Raw genomic sequence first — 26,956 nt, forward strand, 5'->3', positions numbered from 1 at the left:
CACCCTGACTTGGAAATATATCGCCGTTCCTTCACTGTCACTGGGTCAAAATCCTGCAACACCCTCTCTAACAGCACTGTGGGTGTACCTACACCACATGGACTGCAGCAGTTCAAGAAGGATGCTCATCAACACCTTCTCAAGGACAATTAGGGATGGGCAATAAATACTCGCCTTGCCAGTGATGCTCACATCCCATGAACGAATAAAAAGAAACTAGATAACCAGGGGTCTAGGCTAATTCTCTGGGGACATGGGTTCAAATCCCACCATGGAAGCTTGTGGAATTTAAATTCAATTAATAAAATCTAGAGTTGAAAGCTAGTCTCTGTAATGGTGACCATGACAACTATCACTGATCATGATAAAAAAAACCCATCTGGTTCACTGATCTGCCATCCTTATCTCATCAGGTATACATGAGACCGCAGACCCATAGCAATCTCCTCTGAAGTTGTGCAGATAAACACATTGAAAGGATGGCTTTGACAGAGACATGATTGTGATGTGGTGACACCTTTCTCCCACTCAAACTACCATGTGGTACCCTTGCCTCTAAATCACACCTTGGTTCATTTCCCAACTCTGCTGGTCAACCTCTCTCCTTTGAGCATCTCTCCTTGTTCACCCCTCACACCTCTCTTTAGAAATCCATGTTCTCTACTGCCCACGCAACTACAACACTGTGATATCTCCTCTGATTTCCTTCCTCTGCCTCTGCACTGAGCTACTTCTCACTCTTGGTGAATTCAACCTCCTTCTCAACTCTACTTGCTCTCTCTCCTCTGAGATTACTGCCCTCCTTTCATCCCTAAACCTCTCCCTCTGTATAAACTCTCCTATCTATATTCACAGTAATCCCTTATCTTCCTGCCAGGTTTTCCTCCATGATTATCTTCCATGTCCTTCTTGACCTCTCAGTGATCTTTAACATAGTTGACCCCACCATTCTCCTTCCAATGGTGCATTAGCTAGCTCAGTCTGGTTGCACTCTTACCCATTCAGTGATATCTCAAGCATCTCCAGTGATAATGTCTTTTCCTACCATACACAGTTACCTCTGGAGTTCCCCAAGGATCTATCCTCAGCCCTATCCTATTTCTCATCTATATGCTGCCCCTCCCCATCGCTCCCCATCTGAAAAACCACATTTCATCCCAACTGGCCTCCCCCTCAAGATCTTCCACTTTCAAAATCACTGATATCACCATCTTCTCTGACTGCAATTAGTTCCTGTTCCCAAACCCAGACTCCGACTGGGTCCCCTGATCTCAAAGTCCTGATTCTGCAGGTTTCCTGGTGCTAATGCTAAGTAACAGTTACATGTACGCTAAATTATACCAAGAACCATCCAAGAAACAGTTCTTAACGCATTCAATCAGAAGCTGGAAATCAATGAAAAACACTTAACCAGACTTTTGCTGGATGGTGCAAAACTAAGCCTCGACTTTCATAAAAGATTTTGTAGAATGGAGAGCTTAGATAATTGGGGAGCAAATACTTGAGGCTCCTCTGTAATTAAGTGGTCTGAGTTTGGGTTATGTCATTATAGGACAGTAATATACACTGACCTAATGAAGTGCCTCAATCACAAGCTGCAAACCACACCCCCTCCCCTCGACCCCCCCACCCCCCACCCCCAATGATCCTGTGTGGGATTTCCTCTCTCTACAATGATCATCCTTTGTTCTATTGCTGAGTGTGAACTCGAGCCTGGTGCCAATTACTGTTGAACTGCGAGTAGGTTTTCTGCTACAAACTACTGCCTACTGGGTTGAGAATGCACAAAATGGCTGCTGGGCCCCTTTCGAATGTCAGAAAGAGAATTGTCATTGTGGACCGGACTCTAACCTCAAGGTCACAGAGGTGAAAGGGCAGTGCACCAACTATTTCCCCACACAATGAAGAGGTTCTTTAACCCTTATTGTCACTGATGATTACGTTTTAAACTGCCAACAAAACACACTGATCCTGAGCCTGTGGAAAGTGCTGCAATATACTTATTGTATCATGTAGATCTCAGCAAAACCTGCAGCTGCATTAACATGACCATTCTGGGAAGAGAAACAGAAAATCTTTGTAACTCATATTGTGGATCCAACACTATTTATTTCCCTACCGTCCCACTCGTTAATTATTGCTTCAGTTTATAAAATGTTATTTTGGTTCTTCCAGCCAGCTTTTCCTCAGTGGCTCCCTCTCTATGTCCCTCTTGACCTCACAGTGATCTTTGACACAGCTGACCCCACATGTTCCTCCAATGTCTCTCCAGCATTGGCTAGCTCAGTCTGCACTCTTAACTATTCAGTGACATCCAGAGCATCTCCAGTTATGATGTCTCTTCCCACCCACACACAGTTACCTCTGGAGTTCCCCAAGGATCTATCCTTAGCCCCATCCTATTTCTCATCTATATGATGCCTCCCTGCAAAATTATCCGACAATACAAACCTTGTGGTAGGAATAATGGTGTGGCTATCAGTAGTCATTGTTAAATTGGACACAAACTTCTAGGGCAGAATTTTATGTCCCGTGGGCGAGCTTGCGCCCGACCCAATCGGGCGTAAAATAGTGTGTGAAGACGTTGGGCGAGCGTCCTGACGTCATCGCGCACTCACATGATATTTTGCTTGGCGGGTGTACGTGGGAGCTGGAGCGGTGCCCTCCATTAGTTAACAGGCCATTAACAGTCCAATTGATGCCGATTTTTCCTTGCCAGTGCAATTTCGCACTCGTCAAAACGGGCAGGCAGCCAGCTGACATTTTCAAAAACCTCATCCAAAGGCGGGATAAAAAGGGTCAACAGCATTGCTAGTGTGAGTAGTGAGGAATTTAGGGGATAGTTTGCTGCTGGTGACTTATTGGTACTTGGCAACTTCATCTCTGTTCGGGACTTCATTCTTAGCATTTCCAGGCTTCATTTCAGAGCTCATTGCTGTCTACCAGGCCCCTAGAGGATTCAGACTATGTGGACCCTTCCAGGTATCAGACAGCCTTCTTTTACCCTGGTGATGGGGATTGTGGTCTCTGCTGCTGGCACCTTCCCTGAGGAGGAAGAGAGGGGCAGAAGGGAGAGGAGGCCACATGTCCCAGTGCAGCTTCCAGAGGAGGGGCACGCGGGAAGAGAAGTGCAGGCACAAGGGGCACAGGGCCAGCAGGAAGTCCAAGGCGGAAGGGGCCACAGAAGATGCCATTATCCTGCTGCCAGGGTTTACAGGCAGCGATGCAGCTACCTCAGTATGTCCGAGGTGCAATGCCGAAGGAGGCTCCGCCTCTCCAGGGAGACCATGACCTCCATTTGTCAGATGATTGGGCCTGAGATCAGCTCCGACTGTGTGGGTGGACACCCCATGCCAGTGGCTCTGAAGGGCACAGCGGCCCTCAAATTCTATGCCTCTGGCTCTTTCCAGGGCTTAGTGGGGGATCTTTGTGGAGTCTCCCAATCAATTGTCCACAGCTGCGTCAAGCTGGTGACAGAAGCTCTGTTCAGGTGGGTAATAACATTTATTCTTTACCGTACGGACGAGGCCAGCCAGGCTGAGTGAGCCAGAGGCTTTGCAGCAATTGCTGGCTTCCCCCGTGTCCAAGGTGCTATAGACTGTACACATGTGGCCATCAAGGTGCTAGTGGGTCAGCCCGGTGCCTTTATCAACAGGAAGGGCTTCAACTCCATGAATGTGCAGATAGTGTGTGATCACAGGATGCTGATTCTACAAGTCTGTACAAGGTACCCAGGCAGCTCCCACGACGCCTACATCCTCCGACACTCCCAGGTGCCGAGGCTCTTCAGTGCTCCAGCCCAGCTGGATGGGTGGCTGCTGGGTGACAAGGGCTATCCCCTCAGAAGGTGGCTCATGATGCCTCTCCGCCATCCAAGAATAGGGGCAGAGAAGTGTTACAATATGAGTCATGCCTCCACAAAGGCGGTGGTAGAGAGGACCATAGGTCTTCTCAAGATGTGCTTCCGATGCCTGGACAGTTTAGAGGGAGCACTACAATACCCCACAGAACGGGTGTCGCTGATCACGGTTGCATGCTGCACTCTCCACAATCTGGCACTGGCAATGGAGGACCCACTGGAGGAAGAGTATCTTGACACAGCTGCACAGGCTGCAGATGCTGTGTCCAGTAGCGAGTTAGAAGGTGAGCATGGTGAGGAGAACGCTGAGGACGTGGAGCCAGACCTCGGGAGGCAGGGACACCAGGGACCCTTGCTCCTTCAGCTAGGCTACCAAGAATCAATTTCAACAGCATGCCAGGGCTGCCACCTCCATCCAGATATCTGAAAGGACCCTTTCATTACCAATACTCAAATTGCTACCCTGCTCTATTACCTTGTCATTTCCCTCTAATTTACCACATGTCCTCTCACATGACCCCTCTCCCCGCCCACTATAGAGTGTAGAGCCCTCTCTACTGCCCTAAATGAACATTAAACTACCCATGATCTGTCCCTCTTGTGCTCATGGGGCCTTTAAGTTATGCTTGTGAGTGCTACGTCTAGATGCTCCCCCCTCGCTGGCACCGCCATTGGAGATAGTCTGCTGACCCTGTTGGCCTTGATAACCTTGATGGTCGTCCTCTGGCCAGTGGAGCCTGTGCTGGTCCCACCTGGGAGGGAGCAGCCAGTGGCATGGCTGGCATCTCCCCAATCATTGCAGCCTCATCAGATGCCACAGTCACTGGCAGAGGGGCGGAGGAGCTGCTGTCAGCATCCAGAGCGCCCTGAGAGGAGCCCGCAGAGATGACAGGCAACTCGTGTGCCAACATGAGGTCACTGTGGACCTCCCTGCTCACCATTGATGGACGGGCGCCTAGCTGGGATACTGGGTGCCTCATCCATCTCCCACATTGACACCGACTAGCTGAGGTCATTGCCTGTGTGAGGGTTTGCAGATCCGAGCGCATCCCCAGGAATCCCTGGTCCTGTTCCTGGAGCTGCCTCTTTATGAGAGTCCCCACTCTCTGAATGGCGGAGTCAGTGAGCTCAGCCATGAGGGTCAACGCAGTGCTGATGCTCCGCATGGACTCCGCCATAACGGAGACCATGGCACAAATACCCTCATGGGTCTCCGCCAGATTCTTCCGCAAGTCCCGCTGGACATCCAACATCTGCCGCCTAATGGACGACTCCAGAGGCTCATCATCAGCCTTCAACTGAGCATCATCCTGGTCCCCAGCAATCCTTCGACTGCCGGCGCCCTGGGCACTCTGTGCCTCCGCCTGCTCCTCAACTGAGTGTGAAGTGCCCTCACCGCTGTGCACTGAAATACTGCCATCAAACTAATGCCCACCGAAGTGTTGGTATCTGCGCTGGTGCCTGGTTCAGATCGCGGGTGTGACAGGTGCAACAGAAGCTCGGTGGTCCTCCGGTGTCAGGGGTGGCCCTTTGCGGTCCACAGAGCGAATGCCTGCTGGAGAACCTAAAAGGGAGAAGAAGGACATGTCAGTAGTTTAAGTCATCACACTGTCACTGTTCATGCCTGGCACCCTGGTGAGATGACGGAGATCTGCATCACGATGCCATCGTCTTCCAATGATCAATGGGGATTCCAGGTTCGAGGCTCACATTAATGAAGAGACTACACTAGAATGGCTGCACAATCTGAAAGTCTCGCCTCTGTGCATTGTACTCTTACATTCATCTGGCACCCCTGCCTCTCCACGCCCGGTTGCACAGGGAGCATGCCGGCTCTCAAGCTCAAGGGCGTCTTGCTCGAACCTGCTGAGCAGCAGGAGGCTGGATGGGCCTCTGCCTGTTCGTGCCCTCTCTCGGCTTGGATGTGGCTCGTCTTCTCCTGAAAGGACAGAGGAGCATTGATTAGTCCACTCTGTACCTGCAGCACCATTGCAGCCTGGCCAACCCCAGCTGAGGAACACCTCGCAGGGCACATCCGAGTCGTGGCCCTCGAGCCGCAAGGCACTCAGTCCAAACAGCCCAGGCTCACCCCCTTGGCCAGCTCTGGCATGATTGACATTTGGCAGTCAGACTCTAGCACCCCTGAGGCCCACAGGGGGATGGCCAGCCCTTAACACCTCTGCGCACTTACCGATGCCAACACGGTACTCACCCCTCCTGAGCACAGCAGATCACTGAAGCACTTCTGGCACTGCACCATGTGCACTGCACCACAGCATGGCTGCTCACCACTGCTGCCACCTGCTCCCATGCCTGGATGTCTGGACATGTGTGTGTGTGTGTAACTAACCCCAACTCCTATGATTCCTACCAGCAGGCCATAAACAGCTCAACTAGAGGTCCTTAAAGAGACAGCTGCACAAAAGGGCCCCAAATCTTTTTTCTCCTGGTTGCATAAAAGCATTGTTAAGTACATTCATAAAGACGGGGAAGGATATCTATTCCTTCTGGCTCCACGGGAATTGAAAACATTTTTAAAATTGACCTTTTGGTGATGGTGATTGATCAGTGGAACAGGATTAATTTGACTCTGCTCCGCACTGTCTAATTTGGTGAACAAGTCCTAAAACAAGTGTTAGGCCCCTTGTTTACATACGTAAGGGGCTCAACGCCTGCTTTAGGCAGTCACTGGGGAGCCTGAAAAATATTCCAACCCCTTTTCAGGTGGGATGTTTTCAGGCATCCTTAGATGAAGAATGCTGGTTCCCAAAATAAACTTTTTGTGCACCCATTTTACAGATATAAAACAGGAGTAAAGGTTCCCAATTTGTACTCCACCATGCTTACTGGCTTTGTGATTGCATTCCCCTTCACAAACTCCAAATCACTTTCAATTGCGATGACTGATGATATCTGTCAAACAGAAGTCACTTTGCACACAACAAATGCCCTACAACAGCAATGAGAAGAGTAACTAGGTAATCTGGTTTTAGTTTTCGAGGGGGCAATGTTGGCCAAGACACTCAGAAGAACCCTTTCCTCCCATGCCCTCCTTGTGAGGTGTGGTGGCCTCCTCCTCCCATCTCTGGGGTCAAGGGTGTCCCTCCTGGCAACCACCTCCTCCAGGAGGATGGTGAGGCACCTGTCAGAAAAGTGGGGGGCCGAGTGCCCACCTGAGCTGTTCTCCCGCCTGCTGTGTCCGGCCGACTCGACGCCATGACTTCGGTTTGGGAACACAGAGGAGATGTCCATCCGTGGCAGCCTTCCGGGGGTTGCCTGGGCTGGTTTTAAACTGGCTGCCAGGTTGCTATTGGACCCAGCAGCTGACAGTCCCCTGCCCCCACTCGGCCCTTCCTGACCAGTGTGGAGCCGCATTTCACACTGGGAGGCCCAGCGTGAAATTGTGGTCGGGGGCCGATTGTAGGTGGCGGACCGTTTCCCGGGCACTCCCAGGCCCGCCCACTGTGCCTGCCCAATGACCTCAAAATCCTGCCCCAATTGTCTGCACATGCGCATGTTAAACATGGAAATCCAGAAGTTGCTGACCTAATTTCTTGGCTCCATCAGAAACCCTGGAACCTCGCCGATAGATGTAGCATTAAAATACATGAAAAGTGGCAAGTTCTGTTACTTACCCACTAGTTACCCACTGAAAATACCAGAAAAGGTCAGATTTGGTGCCTTCAGGAGTAAATGAATTTTAATAACATGATAAATCTCAATTATTGCCAAACAACCTCTCTGGCCCTAAAAATATACTTTTGCAAGTGTAGAGTCTCATTTCTTCAGAATTCAATTATTGTTGAAGATCTTATAAAAATCTGTCTCATTTATCTCTCTCTTTCTTAATGCCATCTTTCTTTCCCACCCTATTTCATTTTCTGCACATAATTCTATATTAAATGTTACATTGAGTTATCCTAATTTATACTTTCTGGTTTAGAGTCTGCATGTCTCGGTGAGGATTCTTCAATCTGATTGGTTGAGGAGACACGCTGATGCTTGCTCTGCTCTCACTGGTTCCAGATTTCCTGTGGAAGGGGCCATGTTGAAAAGGGATGAAAAGCCCATAAAAACTCTGTGGGCTGCTGTCAATGAGGTGAATGGAAAACGCCATTCCTCACAGCTCACCACAAAATCCAGGCCAATGTCAGGTTCCACACGTGATGTTGTGAGACCAACAAAACCAAAAGAACCAAAATGACTGAATGACCCCAATGAAAAAAAACCAAGTGGACAAGGTTTTATTTTTCTGACTTTTACTTTAACAATCGAACCAAAAAAAACATAAATTAAACGTAAGTTAACAGGCAAATCATGGATTATATAATATTTACACAAATTACACGTTAACAAGTAGATACAATGAAGGGTTTGGGGAGATTTAATCGTCATTCAAAATTATGAGGGGTTTAGATGAAGTACATCAGGAGAAACAGTTTCCACTGGTGGTTGGATCGGTCAGACTTCTCCAACAGAGAATAATCCAAACCTCGCTCCTAGCACAAACTCCCTGATGTCACCTGAGTGGAATATTTCCAATGGGGTGGTTCAGGACGTTTTTCCTCAGCCCATCAAAAGTGAGACAATTTGTGAACACTGTGGTATAAGGAACATATCTTTTTATTTTCTGTTGGACTGTTGTAAAGAACATATCTTTTTATTTTCTGTTGCATTGCAGATTAAAATTACAATGCTGCAGTTAGAAAGACATGCCCAATGGAACAGGATGAGAGATATATACAATGTTGCAGTCCTGGAACAGAGTGTGCCATGAAAGACAGGGTGGTGCCGAAAAGGAGTCCTGGACCAAGGGAGCTGCCTGGCAACAACGTTTTAATTGGCTCCTGACCAGGTGATCAGGTTTTGTGTGAGACCGGTGCAGCAGGAATAGCTCCTAGCCTGAAAGGGACAAGACCTGAAACCTCTTTCTCCTGTGTGTGGAAGATTCCAGTAATTCCACAATAATAGCTAGCTGGCTTTTTCTTCTCATATTCCTATAACCTGCTCTCTCTCTGAAAACTCCTGTCAAGAGGCAAAGGGGACAATCACTGTTAGAGACATTGAAAGGCAAGTGCTCACCCAGTGAACTAAATACTGAAAGTGCTGGAAGACCACCTCGCGTCATCAACAAGAACTGAAAGGAATTTGGAAGACATCGATCAAAATCAACCCGTCAAATCCTGTACTCTGGAATTGGTGCTATTGAACTGTTTTATCCCACCCTTAAAATCCATGTTTTTGCGTGTCTTATGTGTCTTGTATGTGTGTGTAGGGATTTAAGAAGGGGGTAGAGTTTAAGTTATAGTGTTAGAAATTAGCAGTTCATATTTCTTTCTTTTGCCACTGGTTAACAACAGTTTGTTCAATAAACAGTTATTTACTTATTAAGTTTACAAACCTGGTGCTTGTATTCGGTTAACCTAAATTAAACAGTTAGGTAGAATTGGGGCAATCTGGTGGTTTGGTCAAACTTTTCACATTTGTCGTGGCTCGGGGAACAGTGGGGCTTGGTATTATAGCGCACTATCCCCAGTGAGTTATGACAATGGGTTTGCAGAGGCAGATCAAAGGACTGGAACTGTCAAAGATGACAGGCCTGGTAAGCGACAAAATGCTTTAAAATGGGGATAAAGATTGCGTCTATTAATGCGCGTAGCGTTAAATCTACTACACGATGTGTAGCGACCTTGGATTACCTTGCCAAGGTCAAATCTGACCTGCTGTTTCCTCAGGAGTGTGCGATACTGCACCTCAGCTCCTACAGGCAATGGTCACAATGGTGGTCCCATGGGCCATCGATCTGGTCGGGAGGAAATGACTCACGTTCCTCCGGCCTGGGTATTCTGCTTCGGGGAGGCAACTTCTCCATCTCCAAGGTTAAGGAGGTGATGGGCAGGCGCCTCCTTGTAGCAGACGTATTTGTACAAGAATGCTCCACTCTGATTAATTAACGTGTATGCCCTGGCTCAAAACACCGAGTGGCTGGCTGTCTTTCAGCAGCTCCTACTGCTGCTGGCAACTTCCAGGCCAGTCATTCTGGGCGGTGACTTCAACTGCATCATTGATGCAGCTGGACAATACAGCAGGGCCGACAGCAGACTGGACGCCATGTCCAGACTCCTGATGGAAACAGTTAAGGATGCCAAGCTGCACGACATCTTCAGCCACCCTGTAGATGGAGCGCAGCGTAGATACACCTGGTCAGGGCCAGACAGGGTCACGCATTCCAGGATAGATTTCCTGTTTGTGTCCCAAGCATTCACTGTCAGGTCCACTGATGTCAAGCCAGTATTCTTTTCTGACCACTGCCTCCTACTGGCCAACTGTCACTTACAGGAAGGCCAGAGGGTTGGCAGTGGGACATGGAAGTTGAACTTGAAACTGTTGACCCCAGAGAACATTGAGGAACTCAAGAGGGATTACAAAGGTTGGAGAACCGTGAAACCCCTCTTTGAGTCTAATGATGACCATGAAACCATTGTTGATTGTTGTAAAAACCCATCTGGTTCACTAATGTCCTTTAGGGAAGGAAATCTGCTGTCCTTACCCGGTCTGGCCTACATGTGACTCCAGGCCCACAGCAATGTGGTTGACTCTTAAGTGCCCCCTGAACAAGGGTAATTAGTGATGGGCAATAAATGTTGGCCCATCCAGCAATGCCCACATTCCATGAATGAATAAAAGAAAACACACTTGTTGGGAAGCAATCAAGGAGAACATCAAGAAGTTTTTCACCCTCAAAGGTGTTCAGAAGGTTAGAAAAGGAACAGAGGGAAATGTCCCAACTCCAGAAAAACAAGCAGAATCTGCTCCGGCTGCGGTCGATGGGGGTCGATGTCAAGGAGGAACTCCAAGAGGGTGAAGAGCCAGCAAACCTTGCTGTGTGCCTCGGAGGCCTCCAAGATCATCTTCCATTCCAGAGTCCGCTCCGTGGAGCAGGATGAGACGTGCTCACATTTCTTCTTCCAAAAGATACACAGAGAGAGCTCTGTGGTCAGCAGCCTGAAGGAAGAAGACGGCTCAGTAAAGTCATCGCAGGTGACATTTTGAGGATCAGCAAATCCTTTTATGCTGGATTGAATGGTGTGAAGCCCACAGACAGTGTGGCCTCCCAAACCTTCCTGTCCTCTATCACGGAGGTCTTAGACAAAAGTATACGGGAAGTCTGGACAAACCGCTAACTCTGGATGACCTGACTAAGGCCCTTGAGTCCTTCGAGAAGAGTAAAACACCCAGAAGCAACGGCTTACCGGCTGAAATGTATTCAGCTCTGTGGGACTGGATTGTCCCAGGCCTGCTAGAAGTGTACGAGAGTATGCTTCTGGCCGGCAGTATGTCAGAATCCATGAGGAAAGGCATCATCACCCTCATCTACAAGCACAAGGGGGGAAGGGAGGAAATTAGAAATTGGTGACTCATTTCACTATTGAATGTCGACTATACGCTTCTGTCCAAGGTCATCGCCAGTCAGGTCAAGTCTGCTCTGCAGCTGGTGATCCACCCGATCCAGTGCTGTGCCCGGCAGGAAGATCTCTGACAGCCTCGCGCTGCTCAGGGATATGATTGCCTATGTGCAGGACAGGGGTGTGGACACCTGCCTCATCAGCCTGGATCAGGAGAAGGCCTTTGACAGAGTATCGCACACCTACATGGTGGATGTGCTCTCCAAAATGGGGTTTGGGAAGGGGATCCACAGCTGGATCCAACTGCTCTACACAAACATCTGTCGCGCAGTTTCAATCAATGGGTGGGAATCAGAAAGCTTTCCGATTAAATCTGGAGTCAGGCAGGGCTGCCCTCTCTCCCCTGTCCTTTTTGTGTGTTGCAAAGTGTGAGTCCATCAGGAAGGATCTGAGCATAAGAGGAGTGATGATCCCAGGCAGTGGAGGCACTCAGGTTAAAGCCTCCCTGTACATGGATAACATCACCGTCTTCTGCTTGGATTCGCTGTCGGTGCGCAGACTGATCCACATCTGCGAACTGGCCTCGGGTGCCAAGGTAAATCGTGGCAAGAGCGAGGCCATGTTCTTTGGGAACTGGGCTGACCGATCCTTTGTCCCCTTCACCGTCAGGTCAGACGGCCTGAGGGTGCTGGGGATATGGTTCGGAGGGACCGGGGCATGTGTTAGAAACTGGAAGGGATGAGTAGCCATGGTGAAAAAAAAAAACAAGCACCAAGATGTAGCTTGGCTGGTGGTGAGAAAGGCCCTCCCTGTCAGATCCTTCCTACACACCAGGAGTCTCACCCCCTCGGCACTTTGCCCTCGAGGTGGCTGAGGTGGGGAAGAGACCATTGTTCACCTCCTTGTGGATTGTGCCTTTGTAAAGAAGGTCTGGAGAGAGATGCAGTGGTTTCTGTCGAGGTTCATCCCGAGCAGTTCTGTGACACAGGACTCTGTGCTCTATGGGCTGTTCCCAGGGACACACACCGAGACAAACATCAACTGCAGCTGGAGGATCATCAACTCAGTGAAAGACGCTCTTTGGTCTGACTGAAACTTGTTGGTCTTCCAGTGCAGAGTTGTCCCCAACCAAGTGTTGCAGACTGGAACATTCTAAAGTCGAGGCCTAAGCGCTGAGGGACGCACTAAAGCTTGGGGCAGCCGCTACATAGGCGCAATGGGGAAAGGTCGCTGTCTAAGGCCTTTCAGCTATTTTTTTTTCATCCTTGGCATTGTATTTTCTTACCTTTTGAAATTACAAAACTGCAGCATAGGTAAACCATTACAATAAAAATACAAACACAGACACCTTTGGAACCAATGACCTAAAAACAAAGTGTGCCTCATGAATACAGTTTTTTGTCTTTCCTAATGGGAACACTGTACATCTGACCATGTGTAGTTTTGAAATGATATATATTTGGCTTGTCTGGAGCCAGTCCTGGTATCTCCACTCTTCCAAATGATCAGCCTTTTTTACTGAGGATACTGTGTGCTTTCCATGCTCCGGTTCTGGTTACTGGGAGACACCACCGCCAAATCCTCCTCGCGCCGCTGCCAAAAAAATCGAAAATAAAATAACTGGAAGTGGCAACCGCAGGACCGGAGCCCGGTCAGACACAAAATGGCATCACCTTCAGCCCCTCCCCCACCCATGACTCACATTGAATGTATGGAGTGAATATTACATATTGTATTGAGGCACCTCAGAGTGCAACATGATCTATGTAGACAACTTAAATACCATTGCACGGTCTGACTGTTGTGCCCATTTTGAAATGTCTGTAATGTTCCTTGATTGTATTGATGCACCTCAGCATATGACATGGTCTGGTGGAAAACTTGAATATCATTGCACTTTTTGTGATGGCCATTTTGAAAGGTTTTGTAATGTTCTTTCAGATATTTTACGAATATAGTATACTTTTGCTATAAAAAAAAGATAGGGGGCCGAATGGCCTTTTTCATGCTATGACTATTCAACTGTGCGGGGCTTCACAACCCAGCCCAATCCTGCCTTCCCCCTAACGCCCACTTTCCAGCAGGGAGTCACTGGCCAGTATTAGCGAGCGGGAAACCCTGACCCAGAGCCAGTGAGGGTAACAGTGACCCACCCCACCCCACCCCACACCCCACACCCCCAAGCGCTGGCACAGAGCTGAAAACACAGGGCCTTTTTTCAGGGGGGGTCTGGCTTGATAGACGCACATGAATCCGGAACAGTATTTTTTTTCCCAAAAGAGAAAGGGGCTCGATTGCCTGTTGATGAAAGTCATTAATATTAATGTGGGCCTCAATGACGTGCTGTGATGAATATGGATTTGCAGTTTCTCACTGGCGTCCTGTGTCCGGGAGATGGAGTATTTCCTGCATTTGACAGCAGCCTGGATCAGAACGCCCTCAACCCCACAGTCACCGAGCGTTTACCACTGCAACAACTTGGCCACATCGATGGATGGAGAGATAGAGAGATAGATAGAAAGCGAGAGAAATCATAACCCGATCCTCTCACTGCGCACAACCAACAAGGCGGATGGGAATTACAAGGGGGATCACAGACTGAAACTGCACTCTGGAAATGGCAGAGAGTCCCCAGGAATCCGGGCTCAACACAGGAAACGAAGCGGAGAGTAGGGAACAGGGGGAGAAGGCGGAGGGAGTCCAGCTCAATCTGCTGGAGACGTGTGCCGTCTGCAAGCTGAATTTCCAGAGTCGCGATCCCAAACTGCTGCCATGTCTCCACTCCTTCTGCAAGAAGTGTCTGCCCGAACCTCTCAGGCACTTGGTGCTGCCGGGGTCAGCTACCGCGGGCAGTCTGGCAGAGTCCTCCTCTCTCCAGCATCAGCAGAGTGAGTATATTGGGGAGGGGTGGGGGGGGGTGGGGAGTGAACATTGTCCCTCACCCCCTATTACACACTTGAATCTTGCGTAACGCACGGATTCTCCAGCTCCAACACACACACACATACACACACAGACAGACCCAAGGCTCACACTGGGCCTAGTGTCCAAACCCTTTGTCAGACCTGGCGCCCCTCAAAGCACAGAGACTTTTGGAATTATTCATGTACCTATATATATTTTAACCATGTTTTTACAGCTAATGGCGATTGCTTAATTGTGCAGAGACTTTGATAGTTCTGACACCTCAGATAAACAGCCTGGTAAAATGAGATTTGTTATTGGCGCTAACAGGGAACGTTTACCATCTGACATTTTTCAACTCTCTGTCTCCAGTAGCCTAGTTCACATGAATTTCGCTTATATGAATTCAAACCGCAATTAATCGATGATCGAACCGCTGCTTTGCAATGGGCATTTTTGAAATGTAAATGTAGGTTGCATATTTGAATAGCCATTTATTGAAAATAGATAACATGGGACTTAGTTATGATTTTGCAAAAGAGGGCTCGGGCGGTTTCTATCTTGCACTATCCCATGTGTGAGAGTTGAGTCGGTCGTCATATATTTTAATATTGACCTCCTGAAGTGTCAGCCTCGGGTTTACAGACTTAATTTTTTTCGATTGTAGTTTATTGTTTACTATGGCCGGAGGGCCCATTTCATTTCCCGTCCGCCCCATACCTGGCAGGATTTCAGTTCAAGTTATCCCATTAAAAAATAGCAGCTGAATTTTTGTTCACCAAAAGTCTCTTTCTCCCTGGCATCCCAATCAGGGAGCGAAAAATGTAGTCTGGCCACCAGGTGACAAAGAAGCTCTTTGTGGGACTGACCATCTCCCAGGTGAAGGCTGGTCTGAACCATATTCCCTTTCACCAATTCTCTTAATTTAAGAAATTAAGTCTTTCACGGACAGTCGTTACACTTGATCAGAAAATAACTTTTTTTTCGAAAAGGCTAATATAGTAAAATCCGTGCCAATTGTATAATAATGCTTGGGTTGCTGAACCCTGTTTGTGTTGTGCAGTTAGCTCACGTTAACCTCAATGCAGCAACACAAATCATTGGGCATTCAGGGAAGTGGCACACACCTTCCGGCCCAATATGTCAACAACTGGAATTAAACTTGCATTAATTCACTTGTAGCAATTTAGCCCAGTTAAACATTTCGAAAGTTGTGCACACATTCCTTTTTAATGAAATGATGTCAAGCTACATTGGGAATGTTCTGTTCCCCCCCCCCCCCGACCTGTTTCAGGGGTGGGGGTGGTAGTTGAAGCAAAAAAAAAGAAACGGACGTTGAAATAGCAAATGTGGTTTCAACGAGAATGTGAAACGACTTGAAACTGACAAGCCAGTGTATTTCCATTCGGACAGGGAAACTGGCAGTGGCTGATAAGTTGCTGCAAAGTATTGTTTGGTATCCAGTTTATATGTCACTGATAAAGTTTAATGGTCCCTGGGGAAAGGGTACATTGTAGCCGCTCTTTGCTACATTGTAACGCTGCTGTGGGGATATTGTAGCCGCTCTTTGCTACATTGTATCGGAGCTGCTGATGTCGCCTCTCCTGTTGCTTAGCCACAATGTAACAAGCGGCGAGGAATGTACCGCTTCCGCCCGACTCACAGGGGTGTACAGCATCTCCCTCGTCAAGCTACTCCCTTTTTCTTCGTCGAAAATGATTGCAGGGCCCGGCTGAAGCGAGTTGAGAAAGCGCCCTGCTGGCATCGAATTGCAAGATCTGCCAGGCAGCGCTTTAGGTGGTGTTTTCCCCTGAGCTTCCTCCCCCCACCCCCCCCCGTCTCTTTCAGCCTCCCCCACGGGAAAGCTTTGAGTGGTAGATGCGGTTGAGTCACTCCCAGGCGGTTGGAACTGGTCAGGGGCGGCTGGAACCAGCTAGAACCAGATTGAAGTGGTTCTTGGCAACTCAATGGGAATTAATTGTCCTGGAGCAGTCATGGGCAACTCAGCTGAACTGTTAAATTAAAGCCCCTTTTCCCCAGGGGACGACTTTGGCCTGTTTGTTGCTTTAAGTAGATTAATGTAATCTGAAACACACACATTTCAAGGGGCTTATTTTCACCCAGGACCACCGTTGACTGGATGGTGGGGTCCCTGTTGATGAGTTGCTGTCCAGACAGAGAGAGCAAGGCAGAGATAGAGTAACATTGTAGATTCCCCTAAAATATGGGCACCCCACTTTACTCTTAGAGGGTCTTCTAGCTGAATATGTGGTTTTGTTCATGTGCCATTAATTGGGGGCTACATGTAAAAGCAAATAGTACTGTGTGAGGGATTGGCTTCTTGACTATTGTCTGGAAACAAAACCTTAATCTTTTCTCCAACACAAATGCAAAATACTATGGGGCTGGAAAAGTTAGGGGGTGGTGGGGTAAGCAGAATGTGGAGTTGAGGCCACAATCAGATAAGCCATGGTTTTACTGAATGGTGGAGCAGGCTTGAGGGGCCCAATGGTCTTACCGCTCCTAATCTATATGTTCGTAAATCTGGAATGCAAACAGAAAACGCCGGAAATACTCGTCAGATCAGGCACCATCTGTGGAGAGAAAAACAGAGTCAACGTTTCAGGGTGATGACCTGTCGTCAGAACTGGGAAAAGTTAGAGATGTTAATAGGCTTTAAACACAAGGTGTTTGACAAAAAGGGAGATCTGTGATAGGATGGAAGGCAGGAGAGATTCGATGTCAAAAGGTGCAAGGCAAAAGGAGCTGGTAGTGGGAGAAGGAAAGAAACAAAAGATGGGTCTAGAGCGAGGTGTAAATGAGAATCACAGAATCATTGCCAGCAGCTGTCGTTTGAAAATTGGGGGCAGATGTTACCTGAAATTGTTGAACCTTTTGAGTCTGAAAAGCTAGAAAATGCTGAACTGAAAGGTGAGGGGTTGTTTTTCAGCTCCATCAGAACAATGTAGGAGTTTAAAGTCAGAGTATGAGTGGGGCACAGAATGCTGTCTTGGTTTTTTTTTAAAATCAGTTGTTCTGTGCATGACAAGACAGAATGGGAGGGTACCTGCAGCTGTCTGAAAGGTTGCTGGTGCAGTCAAGATGGTTATGTCCTGGAATTCCTTGAGATGGGGTCAGTGTGCTATGATTGGAGAAGTGGCTGTTCATGAAAAATGGATGTAAATTAGCTAGAAGTGGGATTAACTGGTAAACTTAAACATTAAACGTTAGCAGATTTGTTTGTGTGGGTAACATTTTTTTAATATAGTATTGATTGTATTGTTTATCCCCCATCTCCAGTGGTAGAGGGCTATCAACAGAGCCACAGGCAAACTCTGGGTGGCATTGTTCCACATTACCCAATACAAGTTTTGCATTAGAGAAGCCCAATATGATCAAATCAGTTAAAAAATAATACTTTAAACAGCAAGAGTTTACCAGCAAATAAAAGAAATGGAATGAAATGTGACACAAACACTGGAAATCTGAAATAGAATGAGAAAGCTTGTGCAAAGCAGAGTGTTTTTGTAAAAAGTCATTTGTCAAACATGGTTTCTGTTCCCTCAACACCTCGAGGTCAGGTTGCAGTGGTTGAGCATCCTCTACTGCCCTAACACCCACAGTTAGGTTTGTTTATTTTGCAAACTGGAAGATCGTTCTCTCAATCCCCCCATCTAGGTCATTAATGAAGATATAATAATGAATAAAGCTCCAAATTCTGAAGTCTGCAGGTAACCAGTCTCGAAATCCATGGACTTTCTGACTATGGGCATTCAGCCAACTCCTAATCCACCACACCAGCTTGCCACTAATTCCACAAATATTCTCTCTTTTAAAGAAGTTTCTTGTATGAAGTAACTTTACAATGGTTTCCTGGAAGTCCACCTATGGTCTTTTTTAACCTAACAGTCCCTATGTTTCACAAAATGTTATTATTTTAATTCAATTAATGGTTCCAGTTCTAGACTTTGCTTTTCATTCTCCCAACACTGATGTAGGAACAATTGAAGGATCTGCCATTTATTTTGAGGTTTTGGTTCTCATGCATTCCTTCACTAGACTATTTGCTGTGCCTATAGTAGCTGTCCCCTGGTTACCTGATCTAGTAAGACTACTTTTGAATCTTATGCTATCCCCTGCTTGGTGTCAGCTGTGGCTGAGGTGTAGCAAACTTGCTTCTGAGTTAGAGGGTTGTGGTTTCGAGACCAACCTCAGAGCATAACATTTGACCTGACATCCCTGACAGAATTTTCTGGCTGGCGTGTGGGTGGCGGAGCCCGCACATCAGCGCTTAAAATATCACGTGCTGATGTCGCACGAGCATCCCGACGTCAGCGTGCGGCATCGCGATATTTCGGTCGGCGGGCGCGCTCAGCAGCGGGACGCTCGCCCGTCATTAATTAAAGGCCTCGTTAAGGCCCTTAACTTGCCAATTGATGAGGATTTTGAGGGGCCCATATGAACTTCGGCTCGGTGCATGGGCCTGCAGCTTTCCGGAGGCCTCCATTTAGCCTGGGTATGGGCTCTGACATCTCCACTGGAGGCAGCTCCTCTGAGGAGGAAGGAGGGATAGAATAAAGAGGAGACCAGGACTGGACAATCAGCCTCCAGGGGAGCCACCTTTGGGAGGCCAGGTGCAGGCACAAGGGGCGCAGGGCCAAGAGGTTGTCCAAGGTGGAAGGGGCCGCAGAAGACGCCACTATCCTGCTGCCAGGGTTTACAGGCGGAGAAGCAGCTACCTCAATATGTCTGAGGTGCAGTGCCGAAGGAGGCTCCCACTGTCAAGAGAGACAGTCAACTATATCTGTCAGATGATTGGCCCTGAGATCTCCCCTAACTGTGTGGGTGGACACACCATGCCAGCGGCTCTGAAGCTCACAGTTGCCCTCCGCTTCTATGCCTCTGGCTCCTTTGCAAAGATCACCCACCGAGCCTTGGGTGTCTCCCAATCAGCTGTCCACACTTGTGTCAAGTAGGTTACAGACGCTCTGTTCAGACCGGCATTGACCTTCATCCATTACCAATGGGACCAGGCAAGCCAGACACAGCGAGCCAGAGGCTTTGCGGCCATTGCTGGCTTCCCCCGTGTCCAGGGTACAATAGACTGTACACATGTGGCCATCAAGGCGCCAGCAGGTGAGCCCGGTGCCTTCATCAACAGGAAGGGCTTCCACTCCATGAACGTGCAGATAGTGTGTGATCACAGGATGCTGATTCTACAAGTCTGTGCAAGGTACCCAGGCAGCTCCCACGACACCTACATCCTCAGACACTCCCAGGTTCCGGGGCTCTTCAGTGCTCCAGGCCGGCTGGATGGGTGGCTGCTGGGTGACAAGGGCTATCCCCTCAGAAGGTGGCTCATGACGCCTCTCCGCCATCCAAGAACAGAAGCTAAGCAGCGGTACAATAGGAGCCACGGCTCCACAAGGGCTGTGTTGGAGAGAACCATCGGTCTTCTCAAGATGCGCTTCCGTTGCCTGGACCGCTCAGGGGGCGCACTCCAGTACCCCCCAGATTGTGTCTCTGTGATAGTGGTGGTATGCTGCGCTCTGCACAATCTTGCGCTGGAAAGGGGGGGATGCAGTTGACGATGAAGACCTTGATGCCCTGGTTGAGGCTGCACATGATGAATCCAGCGTGCCTCAGAGGATGAGGAAGCACAGGGCGATGATGAGGGGTAGCACGCCGACCCGCTATTACACCCAGGAGGCAGGGACACCCGGGACACTTTAATCCAATGATTAAATCAGCTAGCTCCACACACATGGATCAGCAGGAACAGCATTGCCTGGTGCTTCCACACATGGCACTTAGGTGCCACATCTTCCACCTTATCAGCTGCAACTTAGGGCTTAGTGCAGAAACATCAATGTTCACTCAAACACTCATGATATGTCTGTGAAACATACAAATGCAGCACAAAGGAAACACCCTCAGCCATGGTCCGAAAACTGGACTTTATTCCATCCAACATCAAACACAAACGTCTCTCTTACAAACATAACTATTTGTTCCCTATTCTAGGACCAACACAAAATCACCAGTGACATACCCGTGGAGTGCCTAACGTGCCTTATGCTTACGTTTGCGGGTGCTTTGTCTAGGTGCCGCCCCATCGCTCAGACTGTCTTGTGAGCCAGCTGCTGACTCTGCCGTCCTGTTGGCCTCGATGACCTTGGCGGCCGTCCTCTGGCCCGTGGAGCCTGTGATGGCCCTGCCTGGGAGGGAGTGGCCAGTTCCAGAACTGGCACCTCCCCAGTTGTCGCAGCCTCAACGGATGCAACGGTCACTGGCAGAGGGGCGGAGGAGCTGCTGCCCTCATCCGGAGCGCCCTGAGAGGAGCTCGCAGCGACGACAGGCAGCTGCTGCGCCGACGTGAGGTCACATTGGACCTCCCTGCTCACCGCAGATGGATGGGCACCGAGCTGGGACACTTGGTGCCCACAACATCTCCCACATTGTGAATGACCACCCGTGGCCATTAGCGCTGTGAGGGCTAATGCAGGTCAGAGCGAAACCCAATCAGAAGAGTCTCAATCTGATCGAAGCCCCTCTCCATGAGAGTTGTCAATCTCTCAGTGGAGGAAGCCTGACGCTCTGCCCTGAGGTTCATGCCTTCACTTACACTCTGCCTGGACCCCTCCACCACAGAGACGACTGAAGCACACTCTCACGCAACCCTGCCAGATGTTCCCACACATCCTGCCGCTTGTCCTGCAGCTGCTGCATTGATGACATCTCCAGAGGTACATCATCACTGCCGGACTCAGCATGTGCCAGGTCCCCTGCAGTCCTCCGGCTGCTGGCACCATCGGCACTCTCTGTCTGTGCCATCTCCTCCAGCGATTGTGAAGTGCCGTCTCCACTGTGCCCTGGGACATTAGCCAACGTTACATTCCCCACCGAAGTATTTGTCGCTGCGCTGGTGCTTGGCTGGCTGAAATAATGTGCCACAAGTTGCACGTCTTGGCCCTCAGGTGTGGAGGGGGGGCTCCGGACTTGTTGGCCACGGCCATGCGGTGGTGATGCTGAAATTAACAACAAGGACAGTGCATCAGTTAGCGTTCACTCAGTAACACCTTTCATCCCTTTCCCCCCCAGCCTCATAAGTTGCTTACCCTTCAAGAACCTAAGGAGACGAACATTGATGGGGTGGTAAATAGTCAAGAGGAGGCCCAAACATTACACGCGCTTACAGACAGGCTGGTCAGATGGCCTATGAATGCCACATGGAATGTTATGTGCCATTGGAGTGGGGAGAGTGCAGAGGTACCTGACCTGGATGCATGCTGGCCTGGAGAGTTGGAGTGATGAGGAAACATTGCAAACACTTGCGACATTTGCCGTGGAGCACAGGAGATTGACAGGTCACATTATTGACCTTGATACCGTTATGAGGGGCATAGAATGGGTGGACGGAAGGCAATATTTCCCCTTGGCGCAGGGATGACTAATGTGGTGGCATTTCTTTAAGTTGAGTGCCATGAGGTTGACAGGTGAGGTGCTGAGGACCTTTTGGACAGAGTAATGTGGGGCACACTGGCTGAAAGGGTGGTGGGGGTACAAACCCTCCTAAGATGCAAAACATCTTTGGATGTGCAGCAGCGATGCCATGGCATGTTAGGCCATGGGGATAGTGGTCACAAATGGGATAAGGCGTCTTTGGAAGGTGCTAGAGACGCGTATCCTCAAGGGGCTGAGGGATCTTTGTGTATGACCCACACGTCTGACTGTATCAGTCTGTGAATGAGCAGTGTTGCAGCATTAACGAGTGCAGCAACCATCAGTGCTTTGGATGGTGGGGAGACAGAGTGGATGGGACTGTGGACCTCAAATACCTGGTCGCTGCACCCCAGCCTCACCGACACCTGCGGCCCTGGTCGCCTGCCTCCTCCCCAGCTCCATGGCCTGCTCCTCGTAGGTGGTGAGGTGCTGCAGCAGGGCGTGCCCACCACCAGTCCACTGACGCTCCCTGAGATTGTGTTCGTTTTTTGCCTGCAGAACAGAGAAGGGGATTTATTGGGGCTGATCGCTCATGTACTCTGCACGCGCACGCTGCACCTCAACCACAGTGGCCCATCTGAGGCCTCCAGTGGCTCCTGTCCACACTACTGGGGATCAGTCCCCAGAAGATAGTACGGCTGCTCCCAACCCCCTCCCCCAACGGCCGCCTTGGACACATTCGGCGTCCATCACTTTGAATAACACACGGGTCTTAGCGCCCATGGCAAGGAGGCGCAACTAGGTGCGGCGCCGAGGTCAGCAGATGGCTCTTGGCCACGACACCTTGAGGCTCCCCTTCCACCATCTCATCACCATCAATATGACATGTGTTGGAGTTCTGAGTATGTGTCGAGCTGCCTCCCCTGCAGGTTGCCCCCAGACTACTCAAATGCCACAAACACCAACATATGCTGCGGGGAGAACCCATCTTCTCCTCAACCACTAAGGCTGATGTAAGCATGGTCACTATCTATTTGCCCACCCAGCATGCGCCAAATGCCCAATGTAGTAACGACACTAAGACGTTGGGGGGCCTCAAAGGCTAAGGTTACCTGCTGGGTCAAATGGCCAAGGCTGACATGGTCCTCACCCTTCTAGAGTGCAGCAAATCATTGAAGCGCTTGCGGCACTGGGTTCCTGTGCACCGCACATCGTCATGGGCGCTTACAGCCTCCCCCACCTCCTGCCACACCTGCCTGGTGACGTGGGGGGCCCTCCTCCTCCCATCCTCCGGATACAAAATATCCCGATAGTTGGACACCTCTTGGAGGAGGACAGCAAGGTGGGGATCTGAGAACCGAGGGGCACATTGGCCCCCCGCTGGCCTATCCTGCAGCCTGCCCTCCTCCTCCTCCTCCTCCTCTTCCTCTTCCTCTTCCTCCTCCTCCGCCGTCGTTAGGGACCAATAACGTTTTGTTTAAAGTAGATAAAGGTTGGGATTCAAGACACCTGCTTATGAACAGACGAATTAGGAGTAGGAATTGGCCACTTGGCCCCTCGAGCTTGCTCTGCTATTCAATGAGATCATGCCTGATCTGAATGTAACCTCAACCCCACATTCCTGCCTACCCTCGATAAACTTTCGCCCCCTTGTTAATCAAGAATCTATCTAGCTCTGCCTTAAAAATATTGGAATAAAGTCACAAGATTCCATGGGCTTTGAACAAGCAAAAACAAACTTTACTATACAAGTTCAAAAAGATAAAACAATTTACAAATCTGTCTTTCAGTCTAACATTCTGGGTAAGAATGAGGTACATGTGAATTAACAGGTGAACTGTGGTCGGACACACCGCACAACAGAGTAAATGACAATTGCAATCAAAACAGATTCCATGGATTTCTCAACAAATCACCCAGATGTTAGTCCCACTGTGAGTCCAGCAATCTCATTGAAACTTTGTCTTTCTTATGAAGGTTTCCAGTCTCCACCTTTGAAAGAATTCCAAGGCGGGATCTTCAAAGTCACCCCCACTTGGACGGCTTCAACAACAGCCCACCTCGCAGGGTTTCAATCTCGCCTTCCAAGATTATGTTCTCCTGGATTCCCGAGTACACTCAAACACTAGCTCACAAGCATAATTTCAGTTCTTCGGCAGTGCTGAACAGAACACCAGCGCTACAAAGAGGTACTTAGGCCCCAGCAGCCGACAGTACGGAGTCGGTCTGCTAACTGCAGCTCTTTCTTTAGTTCAGAGCCTAATACTTTGCTCCCTTCTTTTAAATTACTTAATGGGAGCTATTCCTGTCCTTGTGTCTATGACACTTCTGACTGCCTCAAGAAGCAGTGTTCACTCACCCTTGAACTGATCTGGGGACCTATCAAAACACTCCCAGAGGGTCCCACCCTTGTTATTAGGCAGGAACCAATGTAACAAGCATTGGAACATCCTGTACCTTGTAATGTTACAGTCTTCACGGACGACTAATTTAACACTTAGGTGTAACAGATCAATGGATTTAATGACAGGTGGAAGGAAGATCATGTGGAGCATAAACACCAGCATGGACCTATTGGACTGAATGACCTGTTCCTCTGCTGTAAATATTTTTTAATATGTTATTTCAAAGAAGTGCAGGGGAGTTCTCCCCAATGTCCTGGCCAATATTTACCCCTCAACTGACATCACTGAAACAAATCACCTGGTCATTGTCTCACTGCTGTTTGTGGGAGCTTGCTGTGCAATGCTGGGCTCCCACATTTTCTATATCACAGCAATGGCGGCTCTTAAAAAGTGCTTCACTGGCTATCAAGAGTTTTGGGAAATCCCAAGGTTGTGTAAGTTGCCAAATAAATGTAAGTCTTTCTAAAATAAAACTTTGTGGTCTAAGCCAATCTTTGTGGCATCATGATGTCAGACACCCCCCACCCCCATGCACACACGCGCACACACACACCTGTCCTATTATCTCTGTACCTCACCATTTAGCAAAGGGCATTAATGAAGACGAGCCCGTGCACAGTTATAACTCTTGAGTGAAGCCAATTTAAGGGAAGACCATATGTTGGAGAAATCTGAATGGGAGAGTGTGGTTCAATTTAGCTTGCTCCCCCGAGACCCAGCCTACAAGGTAAATGCAGTTATAAGCAGCATCCGCTAGAGATGAGATGATCACTCGGCAGGTTCATTAATAAATGCAGGAATTTATGGAAAAGAACAGCTTCAAACCATTGAGAAGCACATAAATGCCACGGGAATGAAGATGCACAGTTCTCACAGCAACAGATGCCTTTCTCATTATATACAGTTGGGGTCTGCGGGCATCTGTTATGAGCTGGAGTGCGCTGCCTGAACGGAAGGTGGAAGCAGATTCAATAGTAACTTTCAAAAGGGAATTGGATAAACACTTGGAAAGGAAAACATTTCCAGGGCTATGGGGAAGCAGCAGGGGAGATAGGACTGAAAGGTTAGCTCTTTTAAAGAGCCTGCATAGGCATGATGAGTTTAACATTCCCCTTTTGGTGCAGTAAGACTGTATGAAAGGATATTAGGTGACACGATCATAATTAGACTTAAGAGTTGATTTCAGGACGTTTTCCTTGCCAGATGATTCTATCTTGTGACGGCCTAGATTCTCACAAGTTATGCTTTAAGAAACAGCAGTCGTCTGAAGGCTGCTTGTTCTGTGAAAGGGGTCTATATTACATGTGTACTACACATGAGCGCCCAGTGTTGAATGTATGAAAGTAACGGGTCAGTCTCTCTTGATCAGAATAAGAAAATCCAATAACATGAAAGTGAGATGCTGGTTGTTGTTCACCATGGTGTTGGTGAAACATGTCGCTTCCATTCAATGTGCTTCTACATGTTCCACCCATCACCTCTGTACTTATCAATCAATATTGGCTCCCAGCCGGGCAAAGCCTTGATTTTAAAGTTTTTAAGCTTGTATTCAAATTTCTCCATGAGCTCACCCCTCCCCTCCCTATCTCTAATCGCCTTCTGAGATATCTGCACTCCTCTGATCCTTACCTCTTGTGCAAGCCCAATTATTAATCGCTTCACCATTGGCGGCCACACCTTTGGTTGTCTGGGCCCTAAGCTCTGGAATTCCCTCCCTAAACCTCTTTGCCTCTCTCCTTTAAGTAATTCCTTAAAACCTACCTCTTTGACCAAGCATTTCGTAATCTGTCCGACTATCTTCTAGTGTGGCTCTGCATCATGTTTTGCTTGAGAAGGCTCCCGTGAAGTACCTTGGGGAGGCTCACTCCATTAAAAGTGCTGTATAAATGCGATTTGTATTAAATCTGTAAGAAATAACAAACACTGGGCTTGCACAATCAGCTGCTGATCATCGTCATTGGCGGTCCCTTGATTCGAAACTGACGTCTACTCAGGGTCGCGAATTTCTGCCATGGGTCATCATGTGACTGAACAGGTCAATTCTCGACCCACAGATCTTTGGGCACAGGGTGTCCCACGAGGTAGTGGGATCCAGAGTCATGATTTGCTTCCTTTCTTTTCCTTCTCTACCACTGTTCTGCCTCGTCATTATGACATTGGGACTCAAAGCATGCTGTAGTTTCTTTTTATTCGTTCATGGGATGTGGGCGTCACTGGCTAGGCCAGCATTTATTGCCCATCCCTAATTGCCCTTGAGATGGTGGTGAGCTGCTGCCTTGAACCACTGCAGTCCCTGTGGTGTAGATACACCCACAGTGCTGTTAGGGAGGGAGTTCCAGGATTTTGACCCAGTGACAGTGAAGGAACGGCGATATATTTCCAAGTCAGGATGGTGAGTGGCTTGGAGGGAAACTTCCAGGTGGTGGTGTTCCCATGTGTCCGCTGCCCTTGTCCTTCTAGATGTAGCAGTCGTGGATTTGGAAGGTGCTAGCTAAGGAGCCTTGGTGAGTGCATCTTGTAGATGCTACACACTGCTGCCACTGTGCGTCGATGGTGGAGGGAGTGAATGTTTATGGGCCAGGTGCTTTCTCCTGGACAGTGTCAAGTTTCTTGAGTGTTGTGGGAGCTGCACTCATCCAGGCAAGTGGGGAGTATTCCATCACACTCGTGACTTGTGTCAGGCTTTGGGGAGTCAGGAGGTGAGCTACCCACCACATGATTCCCAGCCTCTGGTCTGCTCTTGTAGCCACAGTATTTATATGGCTAGCTTATATGGCTTCAGTTTCTCATCAATGGTACTCCCAGGATGTTGATAGTAGGGGATTCAGCGATGGTAATACCATTGAATGTCAAGGCGCGATGATTAGATTTTCTCTTGTTGGAGATGGTCATTGCCTGGCACTTGTGCTACGTGAATGTTACTTGCCACTTGTCAGCCC

General features: G+C 48.8%; 1 protein-coding gene across 2 annotated transcripts in view; it reads left to right on the forward strand.

Moving 5' to 3' along the window:
* The first annotated feature begins 13,655 nt into the window (after nt 1-13,655).
* The window catches only part of LOC144696781 (E3 ubiquitin-protein ligase TRIM33-like), a 122,707-nt gene continuing 109,406 nt past the window's right edge, over nt 13,656-26,956 (forward strand). For both annotated transcript variants that reach the window (XM_078568508.1, XM_078568509.1), the window contains exon 1: nt 13,656-14,153. In XM_078568508.1, the coding sequence (XP_078424634.1) occupies nt 13,883-14,153 (271 nt within the window). In that variant the 5' untranslated portion in view covers nt 13,656-13,882. The remainder of the gene's footprint in view (nt 14,154-26,956) is intronic.

The sequence above is a fragment of the Cetorhinus maximus genome, chromosome 22 (genome assembly GCF_964194155.1).
Source record: "Cetorhinus maximus chromosome 22, sCetMax3.hap1.1, whole genome shotgun sequence".
Lineage (NCBI taxonomy): Eukaryota > Metazoa > Chordata > Chondrichthyes > Lamniformes > Cetorhinidae > Cetorhinus > Cetorhinus maximus.